Here is a 21,173-nt window from a genome sequence, read left to right as displayed (position 1 = left end):
GCTCGTCTTGATAAAGTTTACAGTGAAGGTCTACTGCAAGGATTTACAATTGCTATAACTTAAATATAAACAAACAAGTTTATCTTCTACGTGGGTCCCAGCCAGGCTGCCAGTGTGCCCCCAGCGGCAAGCATGCTGCCAGTTAAAGTGCATTTATCCCCAAACTTTGAATTATTTTTTACAACTAATAAACAAATGTTCAAAGGAAATCAAAAATATCACCCCTGTCTGTGTGGAGTTTGCACATTCTCCCGCTTTCAGTGTGGGTTTCACCCCCACAACCCAAAGATGCGCAGGTTAGGTGGATTGGCCATGTTAAACTGCCCCTTAATTGGAAAAAAAAAGTAATTGGGTACTCTAAATTTATATTAAAAAATGTCACCCCAATTTTTAATTACATTATGGTTTTTCTTCTGCATGCTCACAACAAGGTGAAGAAGTTTAATGTGTATTTTGAGGACAGTCCTGGAGAGTTTGCAACCCTAGGTCTTAAGTGATGATTAAAGCGGGACTTGGAGATCCCAGCCTCTGTTTTGATATTCAGTGTTCCTACCCCGCACTTCCCCCCCCTCCCATGACTCTCCCTTCCCCTACGCCCTCCTCCTCCAATGCTTAGGGGTAATTTCTCTGTCGAAAATAAATTTCTAGTCATGTTCACCTTGAGCAAAAAGCGACTGATGGAGAAATGTGTCTCTAGTCTGTTTAAATGCTGAATGTTATGTTGGACAATTATGGCTGAAGTTGCTTAAAATAATAATGAAACAGAGGCAGTCTATAATTGGCAAGGGTTAAAATGAAAGGAGCAACTCTTGAGTAAAAATAACTTTGTCGCTTGTGCCTGCTTCAGACATCAATGAACGATGGATGCAGACTTGAAAGAAAGAAGGCTTCAGAAAACAAGAGATGAGTTAAATATGATAAACGTCTAAGAGGAAGAGAGGCTAGCAATGCAAACAACATTACTTCTGTGTTCCAATTATAGAACACTTTAAATTAGAAAATATTCGCAATGAACTTCAATCCTATTGTTTCTTTTTAAATTTCTCACTTAATTTACATTTACCCAGCTAAAAGTGGAGAGCTAGATATTATTTTTCTGTTTTGCTGTCTTCATTGCCATGTAGAACCCGGGTTTAATACAGGATAGAGCACTCTCTATCCTCTTCCAGTCACGTGCTAGTGTCCACTGAAAAAGCTGCATTCCCCAGTGGCCACCCTCTCTGAGTTACCCCAGAAAACCTGTTGGTAATTTGCACTTCATTGTGATAACTTTTTTTCACCGGTGTTTGCCTCACGCTTAGTTGGAAAGAGAGTTCAGGTTTCTCAAGCATTTAAACATGGCTCAGTGGCACAATAGTCAGCACTGCTGCCTCGCAGCAACAGAGACCCAGGTTCGATTCTGGCCATGGGTGACTGTCTGTGTGGAGTTTGCACATTCTTCCCGTGTCTGCGTGGGTTTCTTCCGGGTGCTCTGGTTCCTCCCACAGTCCAAAGATGTGCAGGTTAGGTTGATTGGCCATGATCAATGCGTGGGATAGGGCGAGGGGTTGGGCCTAGGTAGAGTGCGCTTTCGGAGGATCGGTGGAGACTCAATGGGTCAAATGGCCTCCGTCTACATTGTAAGGATTCTGTGGAACCTCCAATATCTTTAGAGTTCGCCGAGGTAGCAGATTTTGATCTGCTCAGTCGGGACTTGAACCATACATGATACAGCTTGAAAAAGCAGCGTTAGACCACAGCATGTCCAGCTTGTCACATTTACAGGGGAAAAAGCATCTGGCAAGAAAAATGTTTGAACCCCTTGCTGAAGGCTTTAATGGAGAAAATGTTACTATTTTGATGCATCCATTATTATTTATTTAGCAAATGTAAATCCCCAAAGTCAAGTGATAGTCTCATCATTTGCTGAGTTGAAGGTAGTTAGTCCAATCATTTAGTCTGTGGAGGGGGCACTCCATGGCAATGTGCAGCATTGTTTGTGTCTCTCCACAAGTGCATCAGGGGTTTGTTCTAAGGCCCCAACAGTGTAAGTTGGCTGTACAGGGGTTTGTGGCCTGCCCTAAACCTGCTCAGCAAGGACCACTGTTGCTGTGGTGGTTCAAAGCCATTTGACACATCGGAAATTTGTTTGTGACTTCCTGTGTTCCCCATTCCTTGTTCCAGAGAATGTCTGCTTGGTAGATCTTGCTCAGGAAAGTTGTTCATATAGAATCCCTTCCGTGCAGAAGGAGGCCAGTCAGCCCATCGAGTCTGCATCGACCCTTCGAAAGAGCACTCTATGCATGTCCACTCACCGTCCACCCCGCCCTATCCCCGTAACCCCATAACCTAACCTGCATATCCCTGGACTCTTAAGGGGCAATTTATCATGGCCAATCCGCCTAACCCCCATGTCATTGGACTGTGAGAGGAAATCGGAGCATCCGGAGGAAACCCACGCAGACACGAGGAGAACGTACAAACTCCACACTCACAGTGATTGGAAATGAACCCGGGTCCCTGGCGCTGTGAGGCAGCAGTGCTAACCACTGTGCCACCATGCCGCACTAGGGGATACTGAGATGGAAGGTGGGTTGAATAGGTCACCATCATTATTTTTCTATTAAAGAGCATTGAATTCCCGAAATGCAGGCTGGAATATTGACTGTGAAATGGAATACAGGAACAGTAACTCATTCAGTTCAGTCATGGCTGAACTTAATCTTATCCAACGAAGAATCAGTTTGCTTTCCAGTTGGTGTGGAAGCTCGTGCACCATAAGGGTTGACTTGTTGAGCAACCAATGGTGGGAGTGCAGGAGTGGGGTAGGTGGAGCAGCGTTGTCAGAGGTGGAAGGTCAAATGGGGAAACCTCCTGAAGTGCATCTGACTAGAGTTGGCATACCCAGAAACTGTGAGTCTGAAGACCCAGACAAGCTTTGGGTCTGAGAAGAAGGGGTGGATCGGAGGGTAAGATAGTGGTACAAGGGGTGCCACGGTGGTGCAGTGGTTAGCACTGCTGCCTATGGTACTGAGGACCCGGGTTCGATCCCAGCTCCGGGTCACTGTCTGTGTGGAGTTTGCACATTCTCCCCGTGTCTGCGAGGGTCTCACCCCCACAACCCAAAGATGTGCAGGTTAAGTGGATTGGCCACGCTAAATTGCCCCTTAATTGGAAAAAAATAATTGGGTACTCTAAATTTATATTCAAAAAATTATAGTGGTATAAGATGCTTAAAAAAACATATGGAAGACCATGTGGAGCTCAGCACCAAGGGAAATCTCAGAATTAGCAAGTAGCTTTATCCTATTACAAATGCAAAATACTCTGGATGCTGAAAACGTGAAATAAAAAGAGACAATGTTGGAAATATTCAGCAGGCCAGGCAGCTCTTGTGGTGAGAAGCAAAAAAAAACACTTCAAACTGATGCATTTTCTTCAAACCTGACTTGACTTGCCAATTTAACATCACCTCTCCACCTTTCTCCAATCCTTTTTTTTTCATTAAAAAATTTTTTTTTTGGAGAGGGCAGCACGGTGGCGCAGTGGTTAGCATTGCTGCCTGACGGCGCCGAGGTCCCAGGTTTGATCCCGGCTCTGGGTCACTGTCTGTGTGGAGTTTGCACGTTCTCCCCGTGTCTGCGTGGGTTTCACCCCTACAACCCAAAGATGTGCATGATAGGTGGATTGGCCACGCTAAAGAATTGCCCCTTAATTGGAAAAAATAATTGGGTGCTCTAAATTTATTAAAAATAAATTTAGAGTACCCAATTCTTTTTTTTTCCAATTAAGGGGCAATTTAGCGTGGCCAATCCACCTACCCTGCATATCTTTGGGTTGTGGGGGTGAGACCCATGCAGACACGGGGAGAAGGTGGGGCTGGTTTAGCACACTGGGCTAAATCGCTGGCTTTTAAAGCAGACCAAGGCAGGCCAGCAGCACGGTTCTATTCCCGTACCAGCCTTCTTGAACAGGCGCCGGAATGTGGTGACTAGGGGCTTTTCACAGTAACTTCATTGAAGCCTACTTGTGGCAATAAGCGATTTTCATTTCATTTTCATTTCATGTGCAAACTCCACATGGACAGTGACCTGGGGCCAGGAGCCTCAGCACAGTGAGGCAGCAGTGCTAACCACTCCAATAAGTTTATAATTAAGAAGTGTTAAAAGAAAACATAAAGAAAAAACCCAAATCCATGTTTTTAATGTTTTTTCATTTCTGGAGTTGTTTGTGCCCTGAAGATTTATCTTCAATTCTTGGAGATCTCAGGGACATCCTGGAGGGAAGGCAACCCCAATTCTGGAAGATTAGCATTTCCACAGTTGAATCCAGCTCCCTATTGCTGGCAGCATTATGACTGTCCCAGTTTTTCATGGATCCCCGAGACTCCAAAAGCGGGGTGGGTGTAAGCGAGATGGATTTAGCACAATAAATGTCAGGAGCTGGATCACATATGCTGGAGTCCTTTACTCCAAATTAACAATACATCAATTTAAAGTGAGCTTGTAGGTTGGGGCAGTCGGTGGCATAGTGGCATTGTCACTGGATTAGTAATCCAGTAACCGATGGTAACGTTTTGGGCACCCGGTTTGAATCCCGCCACGGCAGATGGTGCAATTTGAAACCAATAAAAGTTTGGAATTAAAGGTTCAATGGTGACCACGAGAGGAGTGCCCTAAAAAATCCATCCCTCTGTGTTATTAATTTCCTTTCGGGAAGGAAATCTGCCGTCCTTACGTGGCCTGGTCTACTTGCGACTCCAGACCAACAGCATTGTGGGTGACTCTTAACTGCACTCCGAAATGGCCGAGCCCAATTTGGGATGGATGACAAATGCCGGCCTAGCCAGCGTTGCCCACACCCCGTAAATGAATTTAAAAATAAGTCGGTGTGTTACTTGTGACAACGTGAAATTCTCTTTTTTTAAAATAAATTTAGAGTATCCAATTCTTTTTTTCCAATTAAGGGGCAATTTAGCGTGGCCAATCCACCTACCCTGCACATCATTGGGTTGTGGGGGTGAGACGCACGCAGACACTGTGAGGACGTGGCACTGTGCCACCGTGCCACCCAGACAATGCAAAATTCCTGTTTGTTTATTAATTTCCCTTGTAGAGTCGGAATAGCCGCATCATCTTTTCTGGATGATCTTTGAACACTCACCAATCAGGCTGTGAACAAGCTTTCATTACTTGAGAAGTAAATCTCGGAACATAAAATGTGGCTTAATCATTCACTCTGGATGGAATGACGTCTACCCAGCAGCTTGTTTAATGTCAAGTTACAGAGATAAAAAAAACTGAGATAGAGGCAGGATCAGTGGATTATTTCAGATCTAAAACATCCTCTCTAAGGATTGTACTCATTCACATATGTAAGATATTAAGTTTGCATAGATTACCCTACGACCAAATCCATTCTGACTGGCAGAGACATTTAGAGGGATTTACATTAGAGAATTGAGAGAACTCGAGGGCTTTGTCGCAGCAATTGTATAAAGTGATATGTAGTGTAAATCTACTGGTGTGTCCCTAGATAGTGCAGAGGCTTACAGCCCCTCAGAGCACAGATTACTGTTTTATTTTGTCATACTGAATTAACGCTCTGGAACACCGTTAAACAGTGGAGACCTGTTCATCTTTGAGAATTGCAGCAGTGAGAAGATGATATAGCGATGGTGTTTAAATCCTTCCTTAACAGTGGGTTGTTTCTGAGTTCCATCGCAGCAGTATCCACAAGAAGAGGCGAGAGGAAACCATCGGCAGTGAGACTCTGACTTAATCGGCTTGATTGTAGGCATATTTACCAAACTAAGGGGTGATAATTTAAGAAAGTTATCAATATGTTCATTCGGAAGAAGTTACTTTCGGCTTAGAGACTGGTGGAAATGTCGAAGGCATTACCATTGAGGAGCAGTTGAGAAAAATAGCACATACGTTTAAGAGGAGGCTAGTTAAGTACATGAGGGAGAAAGGAATTTGAGATTATGCTAAAGGAGTTAGATGGAAAGGAGAGCGAGGAGTCTCACGGCAGCACAGTCCAGTTGGGGGAATAGTCTGTGTCTCTGCTGTACATTCTATATAATTTCATTCATTTGAAATGTAAAATTAAACATTCTATATCTATAATTGTGATACAAAATAAGTAAGTTCAGTGAGTACCCAGATATCCTATTCAATGCAAATACAAATGGTAAATTGGCTCATTGACCAAAGGGAATTATTTCGAGAGAGTGCCCATGTAAGCAAAGCGAGCACCTTCTGCATTAAGTTAAAAAGGTTCTAATTTGAAACCTTAAAAGTTTGTGCAGTTCGGGGAATTTGAAAGAAGATTTTTTTTGTTTTCAACAAACCTATTGTTGGCCCATTGTTCAACAGGAAAAGCCAAATCCATGTTTGATAACTGAATTCAAATTAGAACCAAGGAACCATAGAAAAGATACAGTGCAGAAAGGGGCCATTTGGCCCATTTTGTCCATGCTGACCTGAAGACACCCAGGTGCCCTTTCTAATCCCTTCTCCCTGCACACGGCCCATAGCCCTGCAGTTTACTGCACTTAAGGTGCAAATCCAGGTACTTAAGTTTAGGGTCTCTGCCTCTACCACCAACTTAGACAGTGAATTCCAGACACAACCACCATCTATGCAAAAATGTTTACCTTCATGTCCCCTCTAATCCTTCTGCCACTTAGGTTGAATCTGTGACCCCCCGTTTTTGAAGTCTCTGCCAAGGGAAACAGGTTGTTCCTGTCCATCTCTACCCCTCACAATTTGGTATACCCCAATCATGTTACCCCTCAGCCTTCTCTGTTCCAAAGAAAACAACCCTAGCCTCTCCAATCTCTCCTCATAGCTACAATTCTCCACGCCTGGCAACATTCTAATAAATCTTCTCTGCACTCTCTCCAGAGCAACTACGTCCTTCCTATAATGTGGTGACCAAAACTGTGCACAATTCTCCAGCTATGGCATCACTATTGTCTTATACAGTTTCATCATTACATCCCTATTCTACACCTCTGCCAATGAAGGAGAGCATTCCATATGCCTTCTTTACAACCATATCTACCTGCACTGCTACTTTTAGGGACCTGTGCACTTGCATGCCAAGATCTCTCATTTCATCTACCCCTCTCTGTATATTCCTGTGTATTGTGTATTCCCTTTTACTGTTTGACCACCCCAAATGCATAACCTCACACTTATCCGAGTTGAACTCCATCTGCCACTTTCCTGCCCACTCCACCGACCCATCTATATAATTTTGGAGCTCACAGCTATCCTCTGTACTATATACTACACGGCCAATTTTTGCATTGTATGCAAATTCCCAATCGTACCTCCCACTCTTCTCTTAAAGTGAAGTTTAGTTATGGAGTGCACTTGTTTGTTGAATCCTGCAAACTGTAAGGGCCACCTTATAACCAGTTCTTGTTGGCAGAGTCATTTTGAACCCTTTCCTTCCTTTATGAATTGGCCTCTAGATGGTCTCTTCATTTCAGTTATTTTCCCCACTTTATGATATTTCCACACATTTAGGGCTCGGGTTAGGGGCAGACGGGGCTGTTGTCCATGTTTGCATTTATATTCTAACTTTTTGCTGGCGTTTCTGTTGGAATGGGGTCTACCACTTCTATTTGGCTTTTCTCTATTTTTTTATGCCAATACCAGTTCATCTTTTCTGTCCTCAGCTGGGATTATGGTCATTGGATTGATCCTGATTCCCCTCAGGATATGGCTGTCTTATATTTGAATTGTTTGCATGGGGGATATGGGGGTTGGTGCAGTTCATTTTAGTGTTGGGAGTTGGTTTTGGCATTATCTTGAATGAGGGAAAATTTGCTTCAAAGTCAAGGTTTGGATTGCAATTCCAATTCTCTTCCCACACCTAGTGAAATGAAAATGAAATGAAATGAAATGATAGTGGCGCAGACGTTTGTCTATTTTCATAGCTAGTTATCCCTGGAGCATGTCACTATCTGTTGCCAGGGCCTTATAGCTTGAGGGGTGCCACTTCACATCAAGCGTGGCTGACCAGGAGCCTCCCCTGCTCTTACCACCACCCATTGACATGTTTGGAAAAATTCACAGATTGACACTCAACCGGTTTGATCAAAGAACAAAGAACAAAGAGAAGTACAGCACAGGAACAGGCCCTTCAAACCTCCAAGCCTGTGCCGACCATGTTGCCCGTCTAAACTAAAATCTTTTACACTTCCAGGGTCCATATCCCTCTATTCCCATCCTATTCATGTATTTGTCAAGATGCCCCTTAATTGTCACTATCGTCCCTGCTTCCTCCACCTTCTCCGTCAGCGAGTTCCAGGCACCCACTACCCTCTGTGTAAAAAACTTGCCTCGTACATCTCCTCTAAACCTTGCCCCTCGAACCTTAAACCTATGCCCCCTGGTATTTGACCCCTCTACCCTGGGAAAAAGTCTCTGACTAGCCACCGTGTCTATGCCCCTCATAATTTTGTAGACCTCTATCAGGTCGCCCCTCAACCTCCATCATTCCAGTGAGAACAAACTGAGTTTATTCAACCGCTCCTCATAGATAATGCCCTCCATACCAGGCAACATCCTGGTAAATCTCTTCTGCAGCCTCTCTAAAGCCTCCACATCCTTCTGGTAGTGTGGCGACCAGAATTGAACACTATACTCCAAGTGTGGCCTAACTAACGTTCTATACAGCTGCAACATGGCTTGCCAATTCTTATACTCAATGCGCCGGCCAATGTAGGCAAGCATGCCGTATGCCTTCTTGACTACCTTCTCCACCTGTGTTGCCCCTTTCAGTGACCTGTGGACCTGTACACCTAGATCTCTCTGACTGTCAATACTCTTTAGGGTTGCCTACGGCGCTGACGACCCGGGTTCGAATTCCGGCCTTGGGTTATTGTCCATGAGGAGTTTGCACATTCTCCCCGTGTCTGCGTGTGTTTCGCCCCCACAACCCAAAGATGTGCAGGGTAGGTGCATTGGCCACGTTAAATTGCCTCTTAATTGGAAAAAATAATTGGGTACTCTAAATTTAATTACAAAAAAAATATTCTTGAGGGTTCTACCATTCACTGTACATTCCCTACCTGTATTAGATATTCCAAAATGCATTACATCACATTTGTCCGAATTAAACTCCATCTGCCATCTCTCCGCCCAAGTCTCCAGACGATCTAAATCCTGCTGTATCCTCTGACAGTCCTCATCGCTATCTGCAATTCCACCAACCTTTGTGTCGTCCGCAAACTTACTAATCAGACCAATTACAATTTCCTCCGAATCATTTATATACAGCTCAAACAGCAAAGGTCCCAGCACTGATCCCTGCGGAACACCACTAGTCACAGCCCTCCAATCAGAAAAGCACCCTTCCATTGCTACTCTCTGCCTTCTATGACCTAGCCAGTTCTGTATCCATCTTGCCAGCTCACCTCTGATCCCGTGTGACTTCACCTTTTGTACCAGTCTGCCATGAGGGACCTTGTCAAAGGCCTTACTGAAGTCCATATGGGCAACATCCACTGCCCGACCTGCATCAATCATTTTTGTGACCTCCTCGAAAAACTCTTATCAAGTTAGTGAGACATGACCTCCCCTTCACAAAGCCATGCTGCCTCTCGCTAATACGTCCACTTGCTTCCAAATGGGAGTAGATCCTGTCACGAAGAATTCTCTCCAGTAATTTCCCTACCACTGACGTAAGGCTCACCAGCCTGTAGTTCCCTGGATTATCCTTGCCACCCTTCTTAAACAAAGGAACAACATTGGCTATTCTCCAGTCCTCCGGGATATCACCTGAAGATAGTAAAGATCCAAAGATTTTTGTCAAGGTTTCAGCAATTTCCTCTCTTGCCTCCTTCAGTATTCTGGGGTAGATCCCATCAGGCCCTGGGGACTTATCTACCTTAATATTTTTCAAGACGCCCAACACCTCGGGCGGAATTCTCTCCCCCCCCCCCCCAATGCCAGGTGGGAGAATCGCCCGGGCGCCGCGCGAGTCCCGCCACGCCGTCCCGACGCCCGCACGTGATTCCCCCCCCCCAAACCGGCGCGGCGCGAATCACGGCTGGCCGCTGGGAGAATCGCCGCTTGCCGTTGGTAATGGGCGAGCGGTGATTCTCCGGCTCAGATTGGCCGAGCGGCCTGCCCAACATGACAGGTTCCCACCGGCGCCATCCACACCTGGTCGCTGCCGGTGGGAAAAGCGCGGGAATGCTGGGGGGGGGGGCGGCCTGTGGGGGGGGGGGGGGGGGCGAGGGGGGTTCCTGCACTGGGGGGGGGGGGGGGCTCAAAAGGGGTCTGGCCCGTGATCGGTGCCCACCGATCGGCGGGCCAGCCTCTTTGAAGGAGGACCTCCTTTCCTCCGCTGCCCCGCAAGATCGATCCGCCATCTTCTTGCGGATCTCCACCCGCATGCGCGGGTTGGCGCCGGCCAATGCGCGGGTGACGTCATTTACGCGAGCCGTTTTTACGCGGCACCAAGGCCCGACGCGCGTGAATGACGCGGCGCCGCTCCTAGACCTCCCCCCGGGGGTGGGAGAATAGGGGGCTGGGAACGGCCTCCGACGCCGGAGTGAAACACTCCGGTTTTACTCCGGCGTCGGGACTTTGTCTCCCGATGGGAGAATTGCGCCCCTCGTCTTTTTGGATCTCAATGTGACCCAGGCTATCTACACACCCGAGCGTGTTATGAATGCAACTTCCTTGGCCATCAAGTCCTGGGTGGGATTCGAACTCGGAGCTTCTGGCTCAGAGGCAGGGATCCTGCCACTGCGCCACAAGACTCAGGGTTTGGGTAGTCAGTTTTAAAATTAGGCTTGTATTTGGGGTTTGTCAAAGGGTTAGGATGAGGAAGTCACCTCCATACGTAATGATATTAAACCTTCCCAGCTTTGACCTGTCACAAGGCAATTGGAAGGCAACTGCAATATTGAAAGAGAGATAAACAAACAAACAAGGCGCAGGAGTAAGCCATTCGGCCTCTCGAGACTGCACCGGCATTCAGTAAGATCAAGGCTGATCTAATCTCAAATCTGCATCCCACCTACCCCCGATAACCTATCACCCCCCCCCCCCCCCACCCCCCCCACCTTGCTCACCAAGAATCTGTCCACCTCTGCTTTAAAAATATTCAAAGATTCTGCTTCCGCAGTTTTTTCAGGAAGAGAGTGCCAAAGCCCCACGGCCCTCTGAGAGAAAGAAATTCACCTAATTTCCGTTTCAGATGGGCGACCCGTTATTTTTAACAGTGACCCCCAGTTATAGATTCTCCCGCAAGGGGAAACATCCTTTGTACATCCACGCTGTTGACGCACCTCAGGAGGTCAACTGGGGCTGGATTCCCCGGTCATCCAACCGTGTATTTCTTGGCGGCGCACCGTTTGCTAGTGGTGGAATTCTTTACTCCTGCCGCTTGTCAATGGGATTTCCCATTGAAGCCACCTCACGACCTTGGGGAACCTGCGGACGGGGGTGCACTGCAGATGGAACAGAGAATCCCAACGGCCGGGGAATTCCAGCCATGTCATTTTGGAGAGAGGGTTTTGATGCCAGCCTGTGTCTTGAGTTTTTGCTGGCAAAGCATAGGCAAGCATTGACTTATTCAGCTGCGCAACATCCCCTCCCCAATCTGAGACAGACGGCCAGATAGTCACCCTGCTTTAAGACTTGGCAAAAGAGGCACCTGCCTTGGATTTCTCCCCTTTTCCACCAGCCTGCACCCACCCCCGCCCACAATTCTTATTTGTTGCTATTCTGGCACAAGAAAGCCCAAAAATAGCACCCTTGCAACTTTTCTCAGCAGGATTTGCACTGAAAATGGGAGATGTGCTCGCTGTGAGATTTCTCTATTGAAGCACTTCTGGAAATTAGGCCCATCATTTTAACAATTTGACACTACTTACAGATCTTTTCTTCATTAATTAAATTAACGTTGAATGCCACCAGCTATATGAACAGCGGCCTCTTTCATCTTCATTATAACTACCTGCCTGAGCTTCTCGCTGTGTGCCGAGGAGTTTAGTCTGCCATTCAATTCAGTGCGATGAGCTCACGCTGAACATTGCAGACCAGTCTTGGGGGGGGGGGGGGGGGGGAGAGAGAAGAGGAGTGAGGTCGGGGGGAGGCAGGGCAGTCTTATAACCCCCTCACCTGCCCTCCTAAACAAGAACAAAACAAAGCACTCTGTGAGACTTAGAGGTCATTTGTTTCAAATGTGTAACAAGAGACATAAAAAATTCTCGTTGGATCTATACATATTCTCCCTTTCATACAAATGTAGCACAGGAGAAAGAAGCAACAATTTCCATTACATATTAAACTCATACATTAAACAAAAAAAGATAAAAGCAAATATATTCAGGGACGTCTGTTGCATTAGACTAGTTGCAGGAGGCTATTCAGGACAGAGTAAGTGGAAATTAATTGGAACGCAGAAGAAATAGAAACAGAATAGGAAATTTAGTATAATTATAAAGAAATGCAGACAAATAAGTTATTCTTGAAAGACCTGGGATAAGGCAATTCACATTTATAGCCATAATATGAAATTAGTAAAGGGCCTAATCCCCCTTTAGCCTCCAAGTCACTTTTTGGCACCTAATTACTAAATGGAACAGCTTTATTATGTAGGCTATTAAAAATAATGTGTTTTGATAGTTACGCTTTTTTTTCTTTGTGTTCCTGAGGATTTGCTAGGAATTGCCTTTTTTATTGGATAGGCTATAAAACATTAATGCTACGCAAATATTCCCTTTTATAATTTATAGCGGGCTTTAGGATTTGAACGATTTTTCACTTTAAAGGGACCGCACAGTTCCTTGTCTTTTGATGGAGCAGTGGTTGGATGCTGGAGTTTCGGATTGTCCACTCCCATCCCACCCCCCCAACCCAAAACCCCACCCCCTCAAGTCACCCAGGCTGGACAGGGCACTGGCAGTTTGTGAAGGGTTCAACCACCTTCTCCTTCTAAGAAATGCGACCCCAGCTTTCCTCACTGAAAATTGTGGTCATCTGACAATGTCACACAGGCACTCAGAACTGGACTTGCAGCTCAGCTACTGGCATGGGCAATTGGGCAGGGAATTCGAACCAAGCTGGCACAAGCCAGAAAGGTTCGCTGTAAGTTGTTGTTACCAGTCGCTGTAAGAAAAATAATGATTTGGATTGATATCGCACTTTTCATGACCAATAAAGCGCTTTATAGCCAGTATATTTTGAGGGTAGTCACTGTTGTAATGTAGGAAACTAATTTTCACTCAGCAAGATCCCACAAGCTGCAATGTGATAACGGTCAACGTTTTTGATATTTTGATTGATGGAAATAATAATAATCTTTATTATTGTCACAAGTAGGCTTACATTAACACTGTAATGAGGTTACTGTGAAAAGCCCCTAGTCACCATACTCCGGCACCTGTTCGGGTACACTGAGGGAGAGTTCAGAATGTCCAATTCACCTAACAAGCACATCTTTCGGGACTTGTGGGAGGACATCAGAGTACCCGGAGGAAACCCACACAGAACATGCAGACTCCGCACAGACAGTGACCCAAGCCGGAAATCGAACCCGGGTCCCTGGTGCTGTGAAGCAACAGTGCTAACCACTGTGCTACTCACCACGGGGTGACTTACAGCCAGATGGGGCTCGATTTAACATCTAACCCAAAGACAGCACCTCCGGAAGTGCAGTTCTCCCTCAGTACGGGACTGCAATGTCAGCCCTAATTTCTGTGCTCAAGTAGAACTCGAACTCAGAACCTTGTGATTTCGAGGCAAGAGTGCCAGGACTGAGGGCAGCACGGTGGCTCAGTGGTTAGCATTGCTGCCAACGGCGCTGAGGACCGGGTTCGAATCCCGACCCTGGGTCACTGTCCGTGTGGAGTTTGCACATTCTCCCCTTGTCTGCGTGGGTTTCACCCCCACAACCCAAAGATGTGTAAGTTAGGTGGATTGGCCACGCTAAATTGCCCCTTAATTGAGAAAAATAATTGCGTACTCTAAATTTATTTTTAAAATAAGAGTGCCAGGACTGAGGGCAGCACGGTAGCGCAGTGCTTAGCATTGCTGCCTCAAGGCACGAAGGTCCGAGGTTCGATCCCGGCTCTGAGTCACTGTCCGTGTGGAGTTTACACATTCTCCCCGTGCTTGCGTGGGTTTCGCCCCCACAACCCAAAGATGTGCAGGGTAGGTGGATTGGCCATGCTAAATTGGCCCTTAATTGGAAAAAATGAATCTAAATTTATAAAAAAGAAAGAGTGCCAAGACTGACACAGGAGGAAAATTGGGCGGGACTCTCCGTTAGCCGGCACCGAAATCGGGAAATGCGATTGGGCGGAGAATAGCTTCCAATGCCAAAATCACGGTAGGCGCCGATTTGATGCCAGATCACGATACTCCGTTACCTTGAAAACTATGTCAATGCGTTTCACTCCGCATGTACAGTAGACACCGTTTGCATATCATGAGCGGACTCAACCCGGTATTCTTCAGGGCCTCCGCGATTCTCCGTCTCCGAGGGGCCGAGTTCCCGTCGGTGTGGGACACATGTCCTCACAACTTTCGGGGACCTCATGTGGCGGCTGCAGACTATGTCCAGCATCGCCACAGTCGGTGGGGGAGTCATTCCACTGGCAGGGGGGCTTCGGCGGGGCTGCGGGGCTGGTTGGGGGTGGCCAGGGGGTGATGAGCCAGGTATGGGGGCAGTGTTTAGCAGGCCGAATCCGGGCGTGGCCGGCGCCATGCTGTACGACGCGGCTTCTGCAGGTCGCCACCGAGTGCCTGCACGGCCATGGTCCCAGCCATTCTGTGGCCGTATCCTCAGGTAAAGCCATGAGCCCCTCCCCACCCAGCGGAGGATCGGTGTGGGGGTGCCGGTGACTTTTTGGTTGTAAGACCAGACGGATCCTGCGGACATAGCCTCACAATCTGAGAATCCAGCCCTTAGTCTCAGAAACGGAGAATCCCGCCCATTAAGTTTCCAGTCTCTTTTTTTAAAAACCCTCAAGTGGAAAAAGGAAAAAAATATGCATCTCAACAAGGCCCTCAAGGCTCTTACCCGAGATCTCATACCAGACACATTTGATTCGACCTGACATATTTCTTCATTTCTGGTGGCATTTCTTTCACTGGAGGCTTGAATCTTCCTGACTCTGACACTAATTCCCTAATTTAAGCTGTTTGACTATGGAGTTGCTGAACTCTAAATCAGAGTTCATTCAGTCAGGTTACTAATTTAATGCCAATTAATGCAGAGTTAAGATACTTATGTACAATGGACTCATATCCAATTGGAACAAAAACTCCTCCTCCGATGTAGGGGGATGGAGACACCGGTCAGATTTACTCTAGGCTGGAAATGAGCCACGTCCTGTACCCCAAAGGTCAGATGACCAAGGTGCAACCCCATTGCCAGCCAACCATTTGGCAGGTTACAGACAATTGCATAGGACGTCCAGCACAGAAACAGAACATTCAGCCGAGTAGGTCTGCTCAGGTTTTTATTCTCCACCTAAACCTCCTCACATTCCTCTTTATCAAGCACTACCGTCATATTGTTCTCATCCTCTCTCCCTCACGTGCTCAACTAGCTTCCCCTCAATTATTCTCAATTACCTCCCAGCTAGGTGTTTCCCGATGGCGGGAGGCAGCGCGCCGTTTGCTGCGGGTGGGATTCTCTTCTCCCCCCGCTGTCAATGGGATTTCCCATTGAAGTCACCCCACTCCGCTAGGAGAGCCATGGGCGGGGTGAGTTGGGGGGGGGTGGTGATCGGTATCATTACATTTTGGGTGTCATGTTTGACCTGATTGTGCCAAGGAGCTGGCAAGAGTACCTCTGCTGAAAGAATACTTGACTGTAATATGTTTTCAATTGTCTTATAAAAATAACAGTACTTGGAGAGGACTGTTCCACCTGCACTATTCCTGTTTGTACATCAAGAGATATTTAAGTTGACACATGCAAGTGGGCGTATATTCCCCCTTTCAGTGCTGCAGTCCTTTTATTATTTTTATATTTATTTTTGAGATATGAGCATTTCTGCATGGCGAGCATTTATTGCCCATCTTTAGTTGCCCTTGAGAAGGTGTTAGGCAAGGAGTTCTAGGATTTTGGCCGGGCACTAATAAATGAACGGTAGTATGTATCCAAGTTGGGATGATACGTGACTTGGGGAACGTATGCACCAGCTCCCTTTGTCTTTCCAGGTGGTGCAGAGCATGATTTTCGGGGATAGCTACCAAAGATGCCTTGGTGACTTTCTGTAGTGAGTCTTGTAATGCAGACCCGGCGGGCCAAATGGCCTCTTTGTACACTGTAGGGATTCTATAGAAAGTACACACCACGGCCACACTGCATTAATGTTGGAGGCAATGGGATTTTATGCTAGTAACTGGGCTGTTGATCAAGTTAACTGCTTTGTCCTGCATGGTGTTGTGTTGGGCGTTGTTGGAACAGCACACATCCAGGACAGTGGAGAGTAAAAGATCTAGTTTGCCGTGATTTTAGTTTGATTCGCTGAAGAACTTGTATTTCTCTCAACATTGCTTGGTGGGTATTGATCAGCCCACAGAGTAATTTGACTTTTAATGGCAAAGAAGTGATAATGGCACGAGATTAGGTACGGATTAACAACAATTAACAAAGGAAGATTATTGATTAGAGTACCAGTGAAACTAACTCTGGCAATTCATCAAGCGTCCGGATCATGCTTCCCTATGATAATGCAAATGTTTCTGTTTTCTCCCCCCCCCCCCTCCCCTCCCCCCCTCCCCCCCTCCCCTCCCCCCTCCCCCCTCCCGCCCACGCCTGATATTTCAACTAGGATCATGACGGCAATAAAGCAGCCTCTCTGTTCTCTACACACAACTCATCTACCTCACCTCTGAAGACTGAAGAAGGGACTCGACAGAGCAGTGAGTCAGGGTCTGGCACAGCACTGGGCACCCCGGAGAGGCGCAAAGGCAGCCTGGCTGACGTTGTGGACACACTGAAACAGAAGAAAATGGAGGAGCTCATCAAGAGCGAACCTGAGGGTAAGCAAAAAGGGACTAAGTATATTGTTTCAAGGGGTGTTGTGGGGCAGCGGGGTGCTATTAGCTGCTTTTGGAAGGAGCCGGAACATAACAAGGGAATAAGCTTATTAGCTCGCGGCAGTGTACTGTTATTAGTTCATAAGGTATCAAGAGAAAGATCACATAGCATCTGCAAATGCAACAGCTAATCCTTGGTTTTGTCAAACAGTCTCTGAGAAGTGAACTTATTAACATGTGAGTCTCTAACAACTGGAATCAACTTTGTGAACTCTGATTTGCCTGTATTTGAAAACTGGCCAAACGAACTCCACAGAACTCAACCAAAAATTGAATTGAGTCAAGAGTACATGACGATACTTTGAAAGCAGACGTTGATGCATTGATTTGTGCAAAATGTACCTAATTCTTGATTCCTGAAGGTGACTTTCACAGGTTGAACGCCAATTTACAATGATTAAACTTGAAGCCTGTTGCAAAGGTTGGAGCAGTTGAAAGTTATCCGGTCTGACTTGGGCAGACTGGGTGAATGGATTAGCATATTTATTGCTCTGATTACGCAGATGGAAAGTGCGCAATGTGCGATAATTATTGTCACGAACAAGTTATTGAGCGAGTTAACCATGCCAGCTCCAACCTGTTTATTACTTTGGTAGCGAATTCAAATTAAACACCCAACCAGAAACTGGTGTTATCAGGTCAAAGCCCACTTGATCCAAGACAATGGAACCATAGAATGGTTATAGCACAGAAGGAGGCCATTCAGCCCTGTCTGTCTGTGCCGGTTGTCTAAGATCAGAAGTGGAGGGTAATATTGGGAGGGAGTACAACCCACATTTGACCTAATCCCATCAGTCTCCACTGGACAGTTTAGGCTATCTTCATACTCTTTGTTTTTCTATCCAATCTGTGCCGGTTCTTATGCTGGATGATTTTTCAGTTATTGCAAAATGAAGTCTGCGCTTTATTTTTTTAAAAGCCATCAAACAAATAATGGAGAACATGAGACCATTAAAGTTACTTAAAAACTGTTCTTTAACTTCCATTTTAAAGAACCAACAAGGGTTTTTTTTCCTTGAAATCAGCTCCATGAGAGCTTATCCCACTTGGGTGGTAATTCTTCCTGTGTGTCAGTGAAGCTTGGCACCATTTGACAGGGTCTCATCATTAGGGGAACCAAGGGTTATGGGGATAAGGCAGGAAAGTGGAGTTGAGGATTATATTGGATTAGTCATGATCTCATTGAATAGCAGAGCAGACTCGATGGGCCGAATGGCCTACTTCTGCTCCTACGTCTCATGGTCTTATGTTTGTATGCCACTTATCAAACCTGATCACCCAATGTCTGCAAATTCTTTTAGGGTCCCCAAGAATCTTAGAATGATAGCCATAACGAGGCCATTTTGACCATTGTGGCTGCGCCTGTGATAGCTTTGAGAGAGCTAGCTAAATCAGTCCCACTGTCCTGCCCCTAACCTATAACCCTGCAATTTCACCTTTAAGTTGCTTCCAGATTAAGGGTGGCACGGTGACACAGTGGTTAGCATTGCTACCTCACGGCGCCGAGGACCCGAGTTCGATCCCGGTCCCGGGTCACTGTCCATGTGGAGTTTGCACACTCTCCCCATGTCTGCTTGGGTCTTACCCCCACAACCCGAAGATGTGCAAGGTAGGTGGATTGGCCACGCTAAATTGCCCTTTAGTTGGAAATAAAAATGAATTGGGTACTTTAAATTTATTTTTTTAAAAAGTTTTGAAAGTTACCAACTGAATCTGCTTTCACCATTCTTCCAGATCACAACTCACTGTATAAAAAACAATGTTTCCACATGTTTAAATACATGAATAGGATGGGAACAGAGGGATATGAAGCCCGGAAGTGCAGAAGATTTTAGTTTAGACGGGCAGCATGGCCGCCGCAGGCTTGGAGGGCCGAATGGCCTGTTCCTGTGCTGTACTTTTCTTTGTTCTTTGTTCTTATGTTGCCTCTTGGGTTAAGGCTGTCTCATTTGATTATCGACTTTCCTGCTTTTGGAAATAGCTTCAACCTATTTGCAATTTCAAAACACCTCAGCATTTTTGAATGCCTTCTGTATATCCCCCCCTTCATCTTCTCTTCTCTAAGGTGAAAGGTTCTCTACATAACTGAAGTCCCTGGACTGATAGGGCAGAATTTTCCCCGTCCCGAGCCCAGGGATGCTGCGGTTTACTATAGTATCCGAATTGGAAACTCTGCAATGTCAAAATGTGGCCCTTCCAGGGAGGATGAAAGAATATCGAGAAACATTTTTTAGCACAAGAGCTATCCTACATTAAAGCAGCGATACATCATTGACCGTAAAGTGTTTTGAGAAAGTCCTGAGGTTGTGAAAGGCACGAAAGAAAAATGCAAGTTCTCTCTTTCTAATTCTAATATTAAGCTCTCATTGAGCTAATTTCAGTGAAGAAACCTTTGTCAGTTCTATAAAATGGAAGTTAAAGGGCGGCATGGTGGCGCAGTGGTCAGCACTGTTGCCTCACGGCGCTGAGGACCGGGGTTCAATCTGGACCCTGGGTCACTGTCCGTGTTAAGTTTGCAAATTCTCCCCATCTCTGCATGGGTCTCACCCCCACAACCCAAACATATGGAGGGTAGGTGGATTGGCCGCGCTAATTTGCCCCTTAATTGGAAAAAAGAATTGGGTACTCTAAACTTATTGAAACAAATTTTTTTAAAAGACCAGACCAAAGAAGGAAACATTCAGGCAAGTGACCAAAAAGCTTGGTTGAAGGAACAGGTTTTGAGGAATGTCTTAAAAGATGAGAGAGAGGTGGAGATCTTTAGTGGGGAAATTCCAGGTACTTAGAGCCTGTATAGGAGAAGGAGGCACAGCCACCAGTGGTGGGGGCAAAAATGAAAGAAGGACACACCAAGAGGCCAGAACTGGTGGAACATATAGTTGAAGAAGCATCGAGGACTGGAGAGAGCAAATTAAACAGAGCATCAGTGAACCTCGGTCTAAATACAGCACCTTGGAAAGACAGCACAGATCCATCCAGAATGTGTGAATGGGTTGTGTGGTGTTTTAAAAGAGCCTTAGTGTATGTAGTTTTTATTTCAGCAGCTTTGAGCTAGGCAGTTGGTCCTAATCTCACTAATGGGTTGAGCAGCTCTGTGGTAAAATTACCACCTCATAATACTGATAAAATCGCTCCTCAGCTCCATTGTATCGCATGTTTTCCAGGCCTTGTATTTTGCATATTTGTTACACATTCTGTTGTGTTATTACAGTGTTGGAGATTTTATTCTGCTCTTTTTTTTGTTTCTCTCTCACTCCTCAGTGAATTGATTGTTAAATGCCCTTCACAGTGTATTTGTGTTTTGTGCGAGTTTGCCACAAATGATTACACAAATAACTGTTAATGTTTTCAGCGTGTCACTCCACATTGAGAAGAACATGCAAACGCTGAATGATATTGCGTCTGTAGTGCGGGGCGAGCATGCTCTTGAGGCTGCATTAGTGAAGGCTGCAGTTATACATTAGAATAGATACAGAATCTGCACATTATCTTTGCTGTTAAATGTACAAACAAAAGGCAGCAAGCTTCTCAAGTGAGAGCGAGCAAAGCTTACATTGATGTATATAGCAGAAAATCCTTTATCCCCCCAGTCATTGTTCTTTTGTTTCTTCAAAGGCCATTAAATCGAATGGCAGGTTGTGATGAAAATTTAATTAAGGCATAGTTAAATCACACTGAAGTGGTACATCTTGGCTCTTTTCCTTCATTTGCTTTTCGGGAAGAATTAATAAGTTGAAAGCTAATGCATAGGCCCTAAGTCAAAGTGGCAAAGTAGGTGCCAAGCATCCATGGGTGCTGTGCATCCTGGTAGTTTGGGGAAGAGTAAGAGCGCTGAACTCATTTTTCCACTGGTTGGAGCTCATTTATCTCTTCATTCACCACCAAGCCTGTTCAATTATACACTGTCGGGCTGACAGAACTGACTAACTTAGGATCAAAAATGGATCCAATGGAGGGAATTATTCTTAATACTTTAAAAAATAATTTTAGAGTCCTCAATTATTTTTTTCCAATTCAGGGGCAATTTAGCATGGGCAAGCCACCTACCCTGCACATCTTTTTGGGTTGTGGGGGTGAGATCCACGCAGACACGGGGAGAATGTG

At 45.8% G+C, this 21,173-nt stretch overlaps 1 protein-coding gene across 8 annotated transcripts in view; it reads left to right on the top strand.

The window, feature by feature from the left end:
- The window catches only part of sox5 (SRY-box transcription factor 5), a 516,307-nt gene that overhangs the window by 152,729 nt on the left and 342,405 nt on the right, over nt 1–21,173 (top strand). For all 8 annotated transcript variants that reach the window (XM_072471812.1, XM_072471809.1, XM_072471813.1 and 5 more), the window contains one exon: nt 16,802–17,012. In XM_072471812.1, the coding sequence (XP_072327913.1) occupies nt 16,802–17,012 (211 nt within the window). The remainder of the gene's footprint in view (nt 1–16,801; nt 17,013–21,173) is intronic.

Source organism: Scyliorhinus torazame, chromosome 13 (assembly GCF_047496885.1).
Source record: "Scyliorhinus torazame isolate Kashiwa2021f chromosome 13, sScyTor2.1, whole genome shotgun sequence".
NCBI classification, from domain to species: domain Eukaryota; kingdom Metazoa; phylum Chordata; class Chondrichthyes; order Carcharhiniformes; family Scyliorhinidae; genus Scyliorhinus; species Scyliorhinus torazame.
The sequence above is the reverse complement of the archived record's forward strand: the minus strand, read 5'-3'. Positions and strand labels throughout refer to the sequence as shown.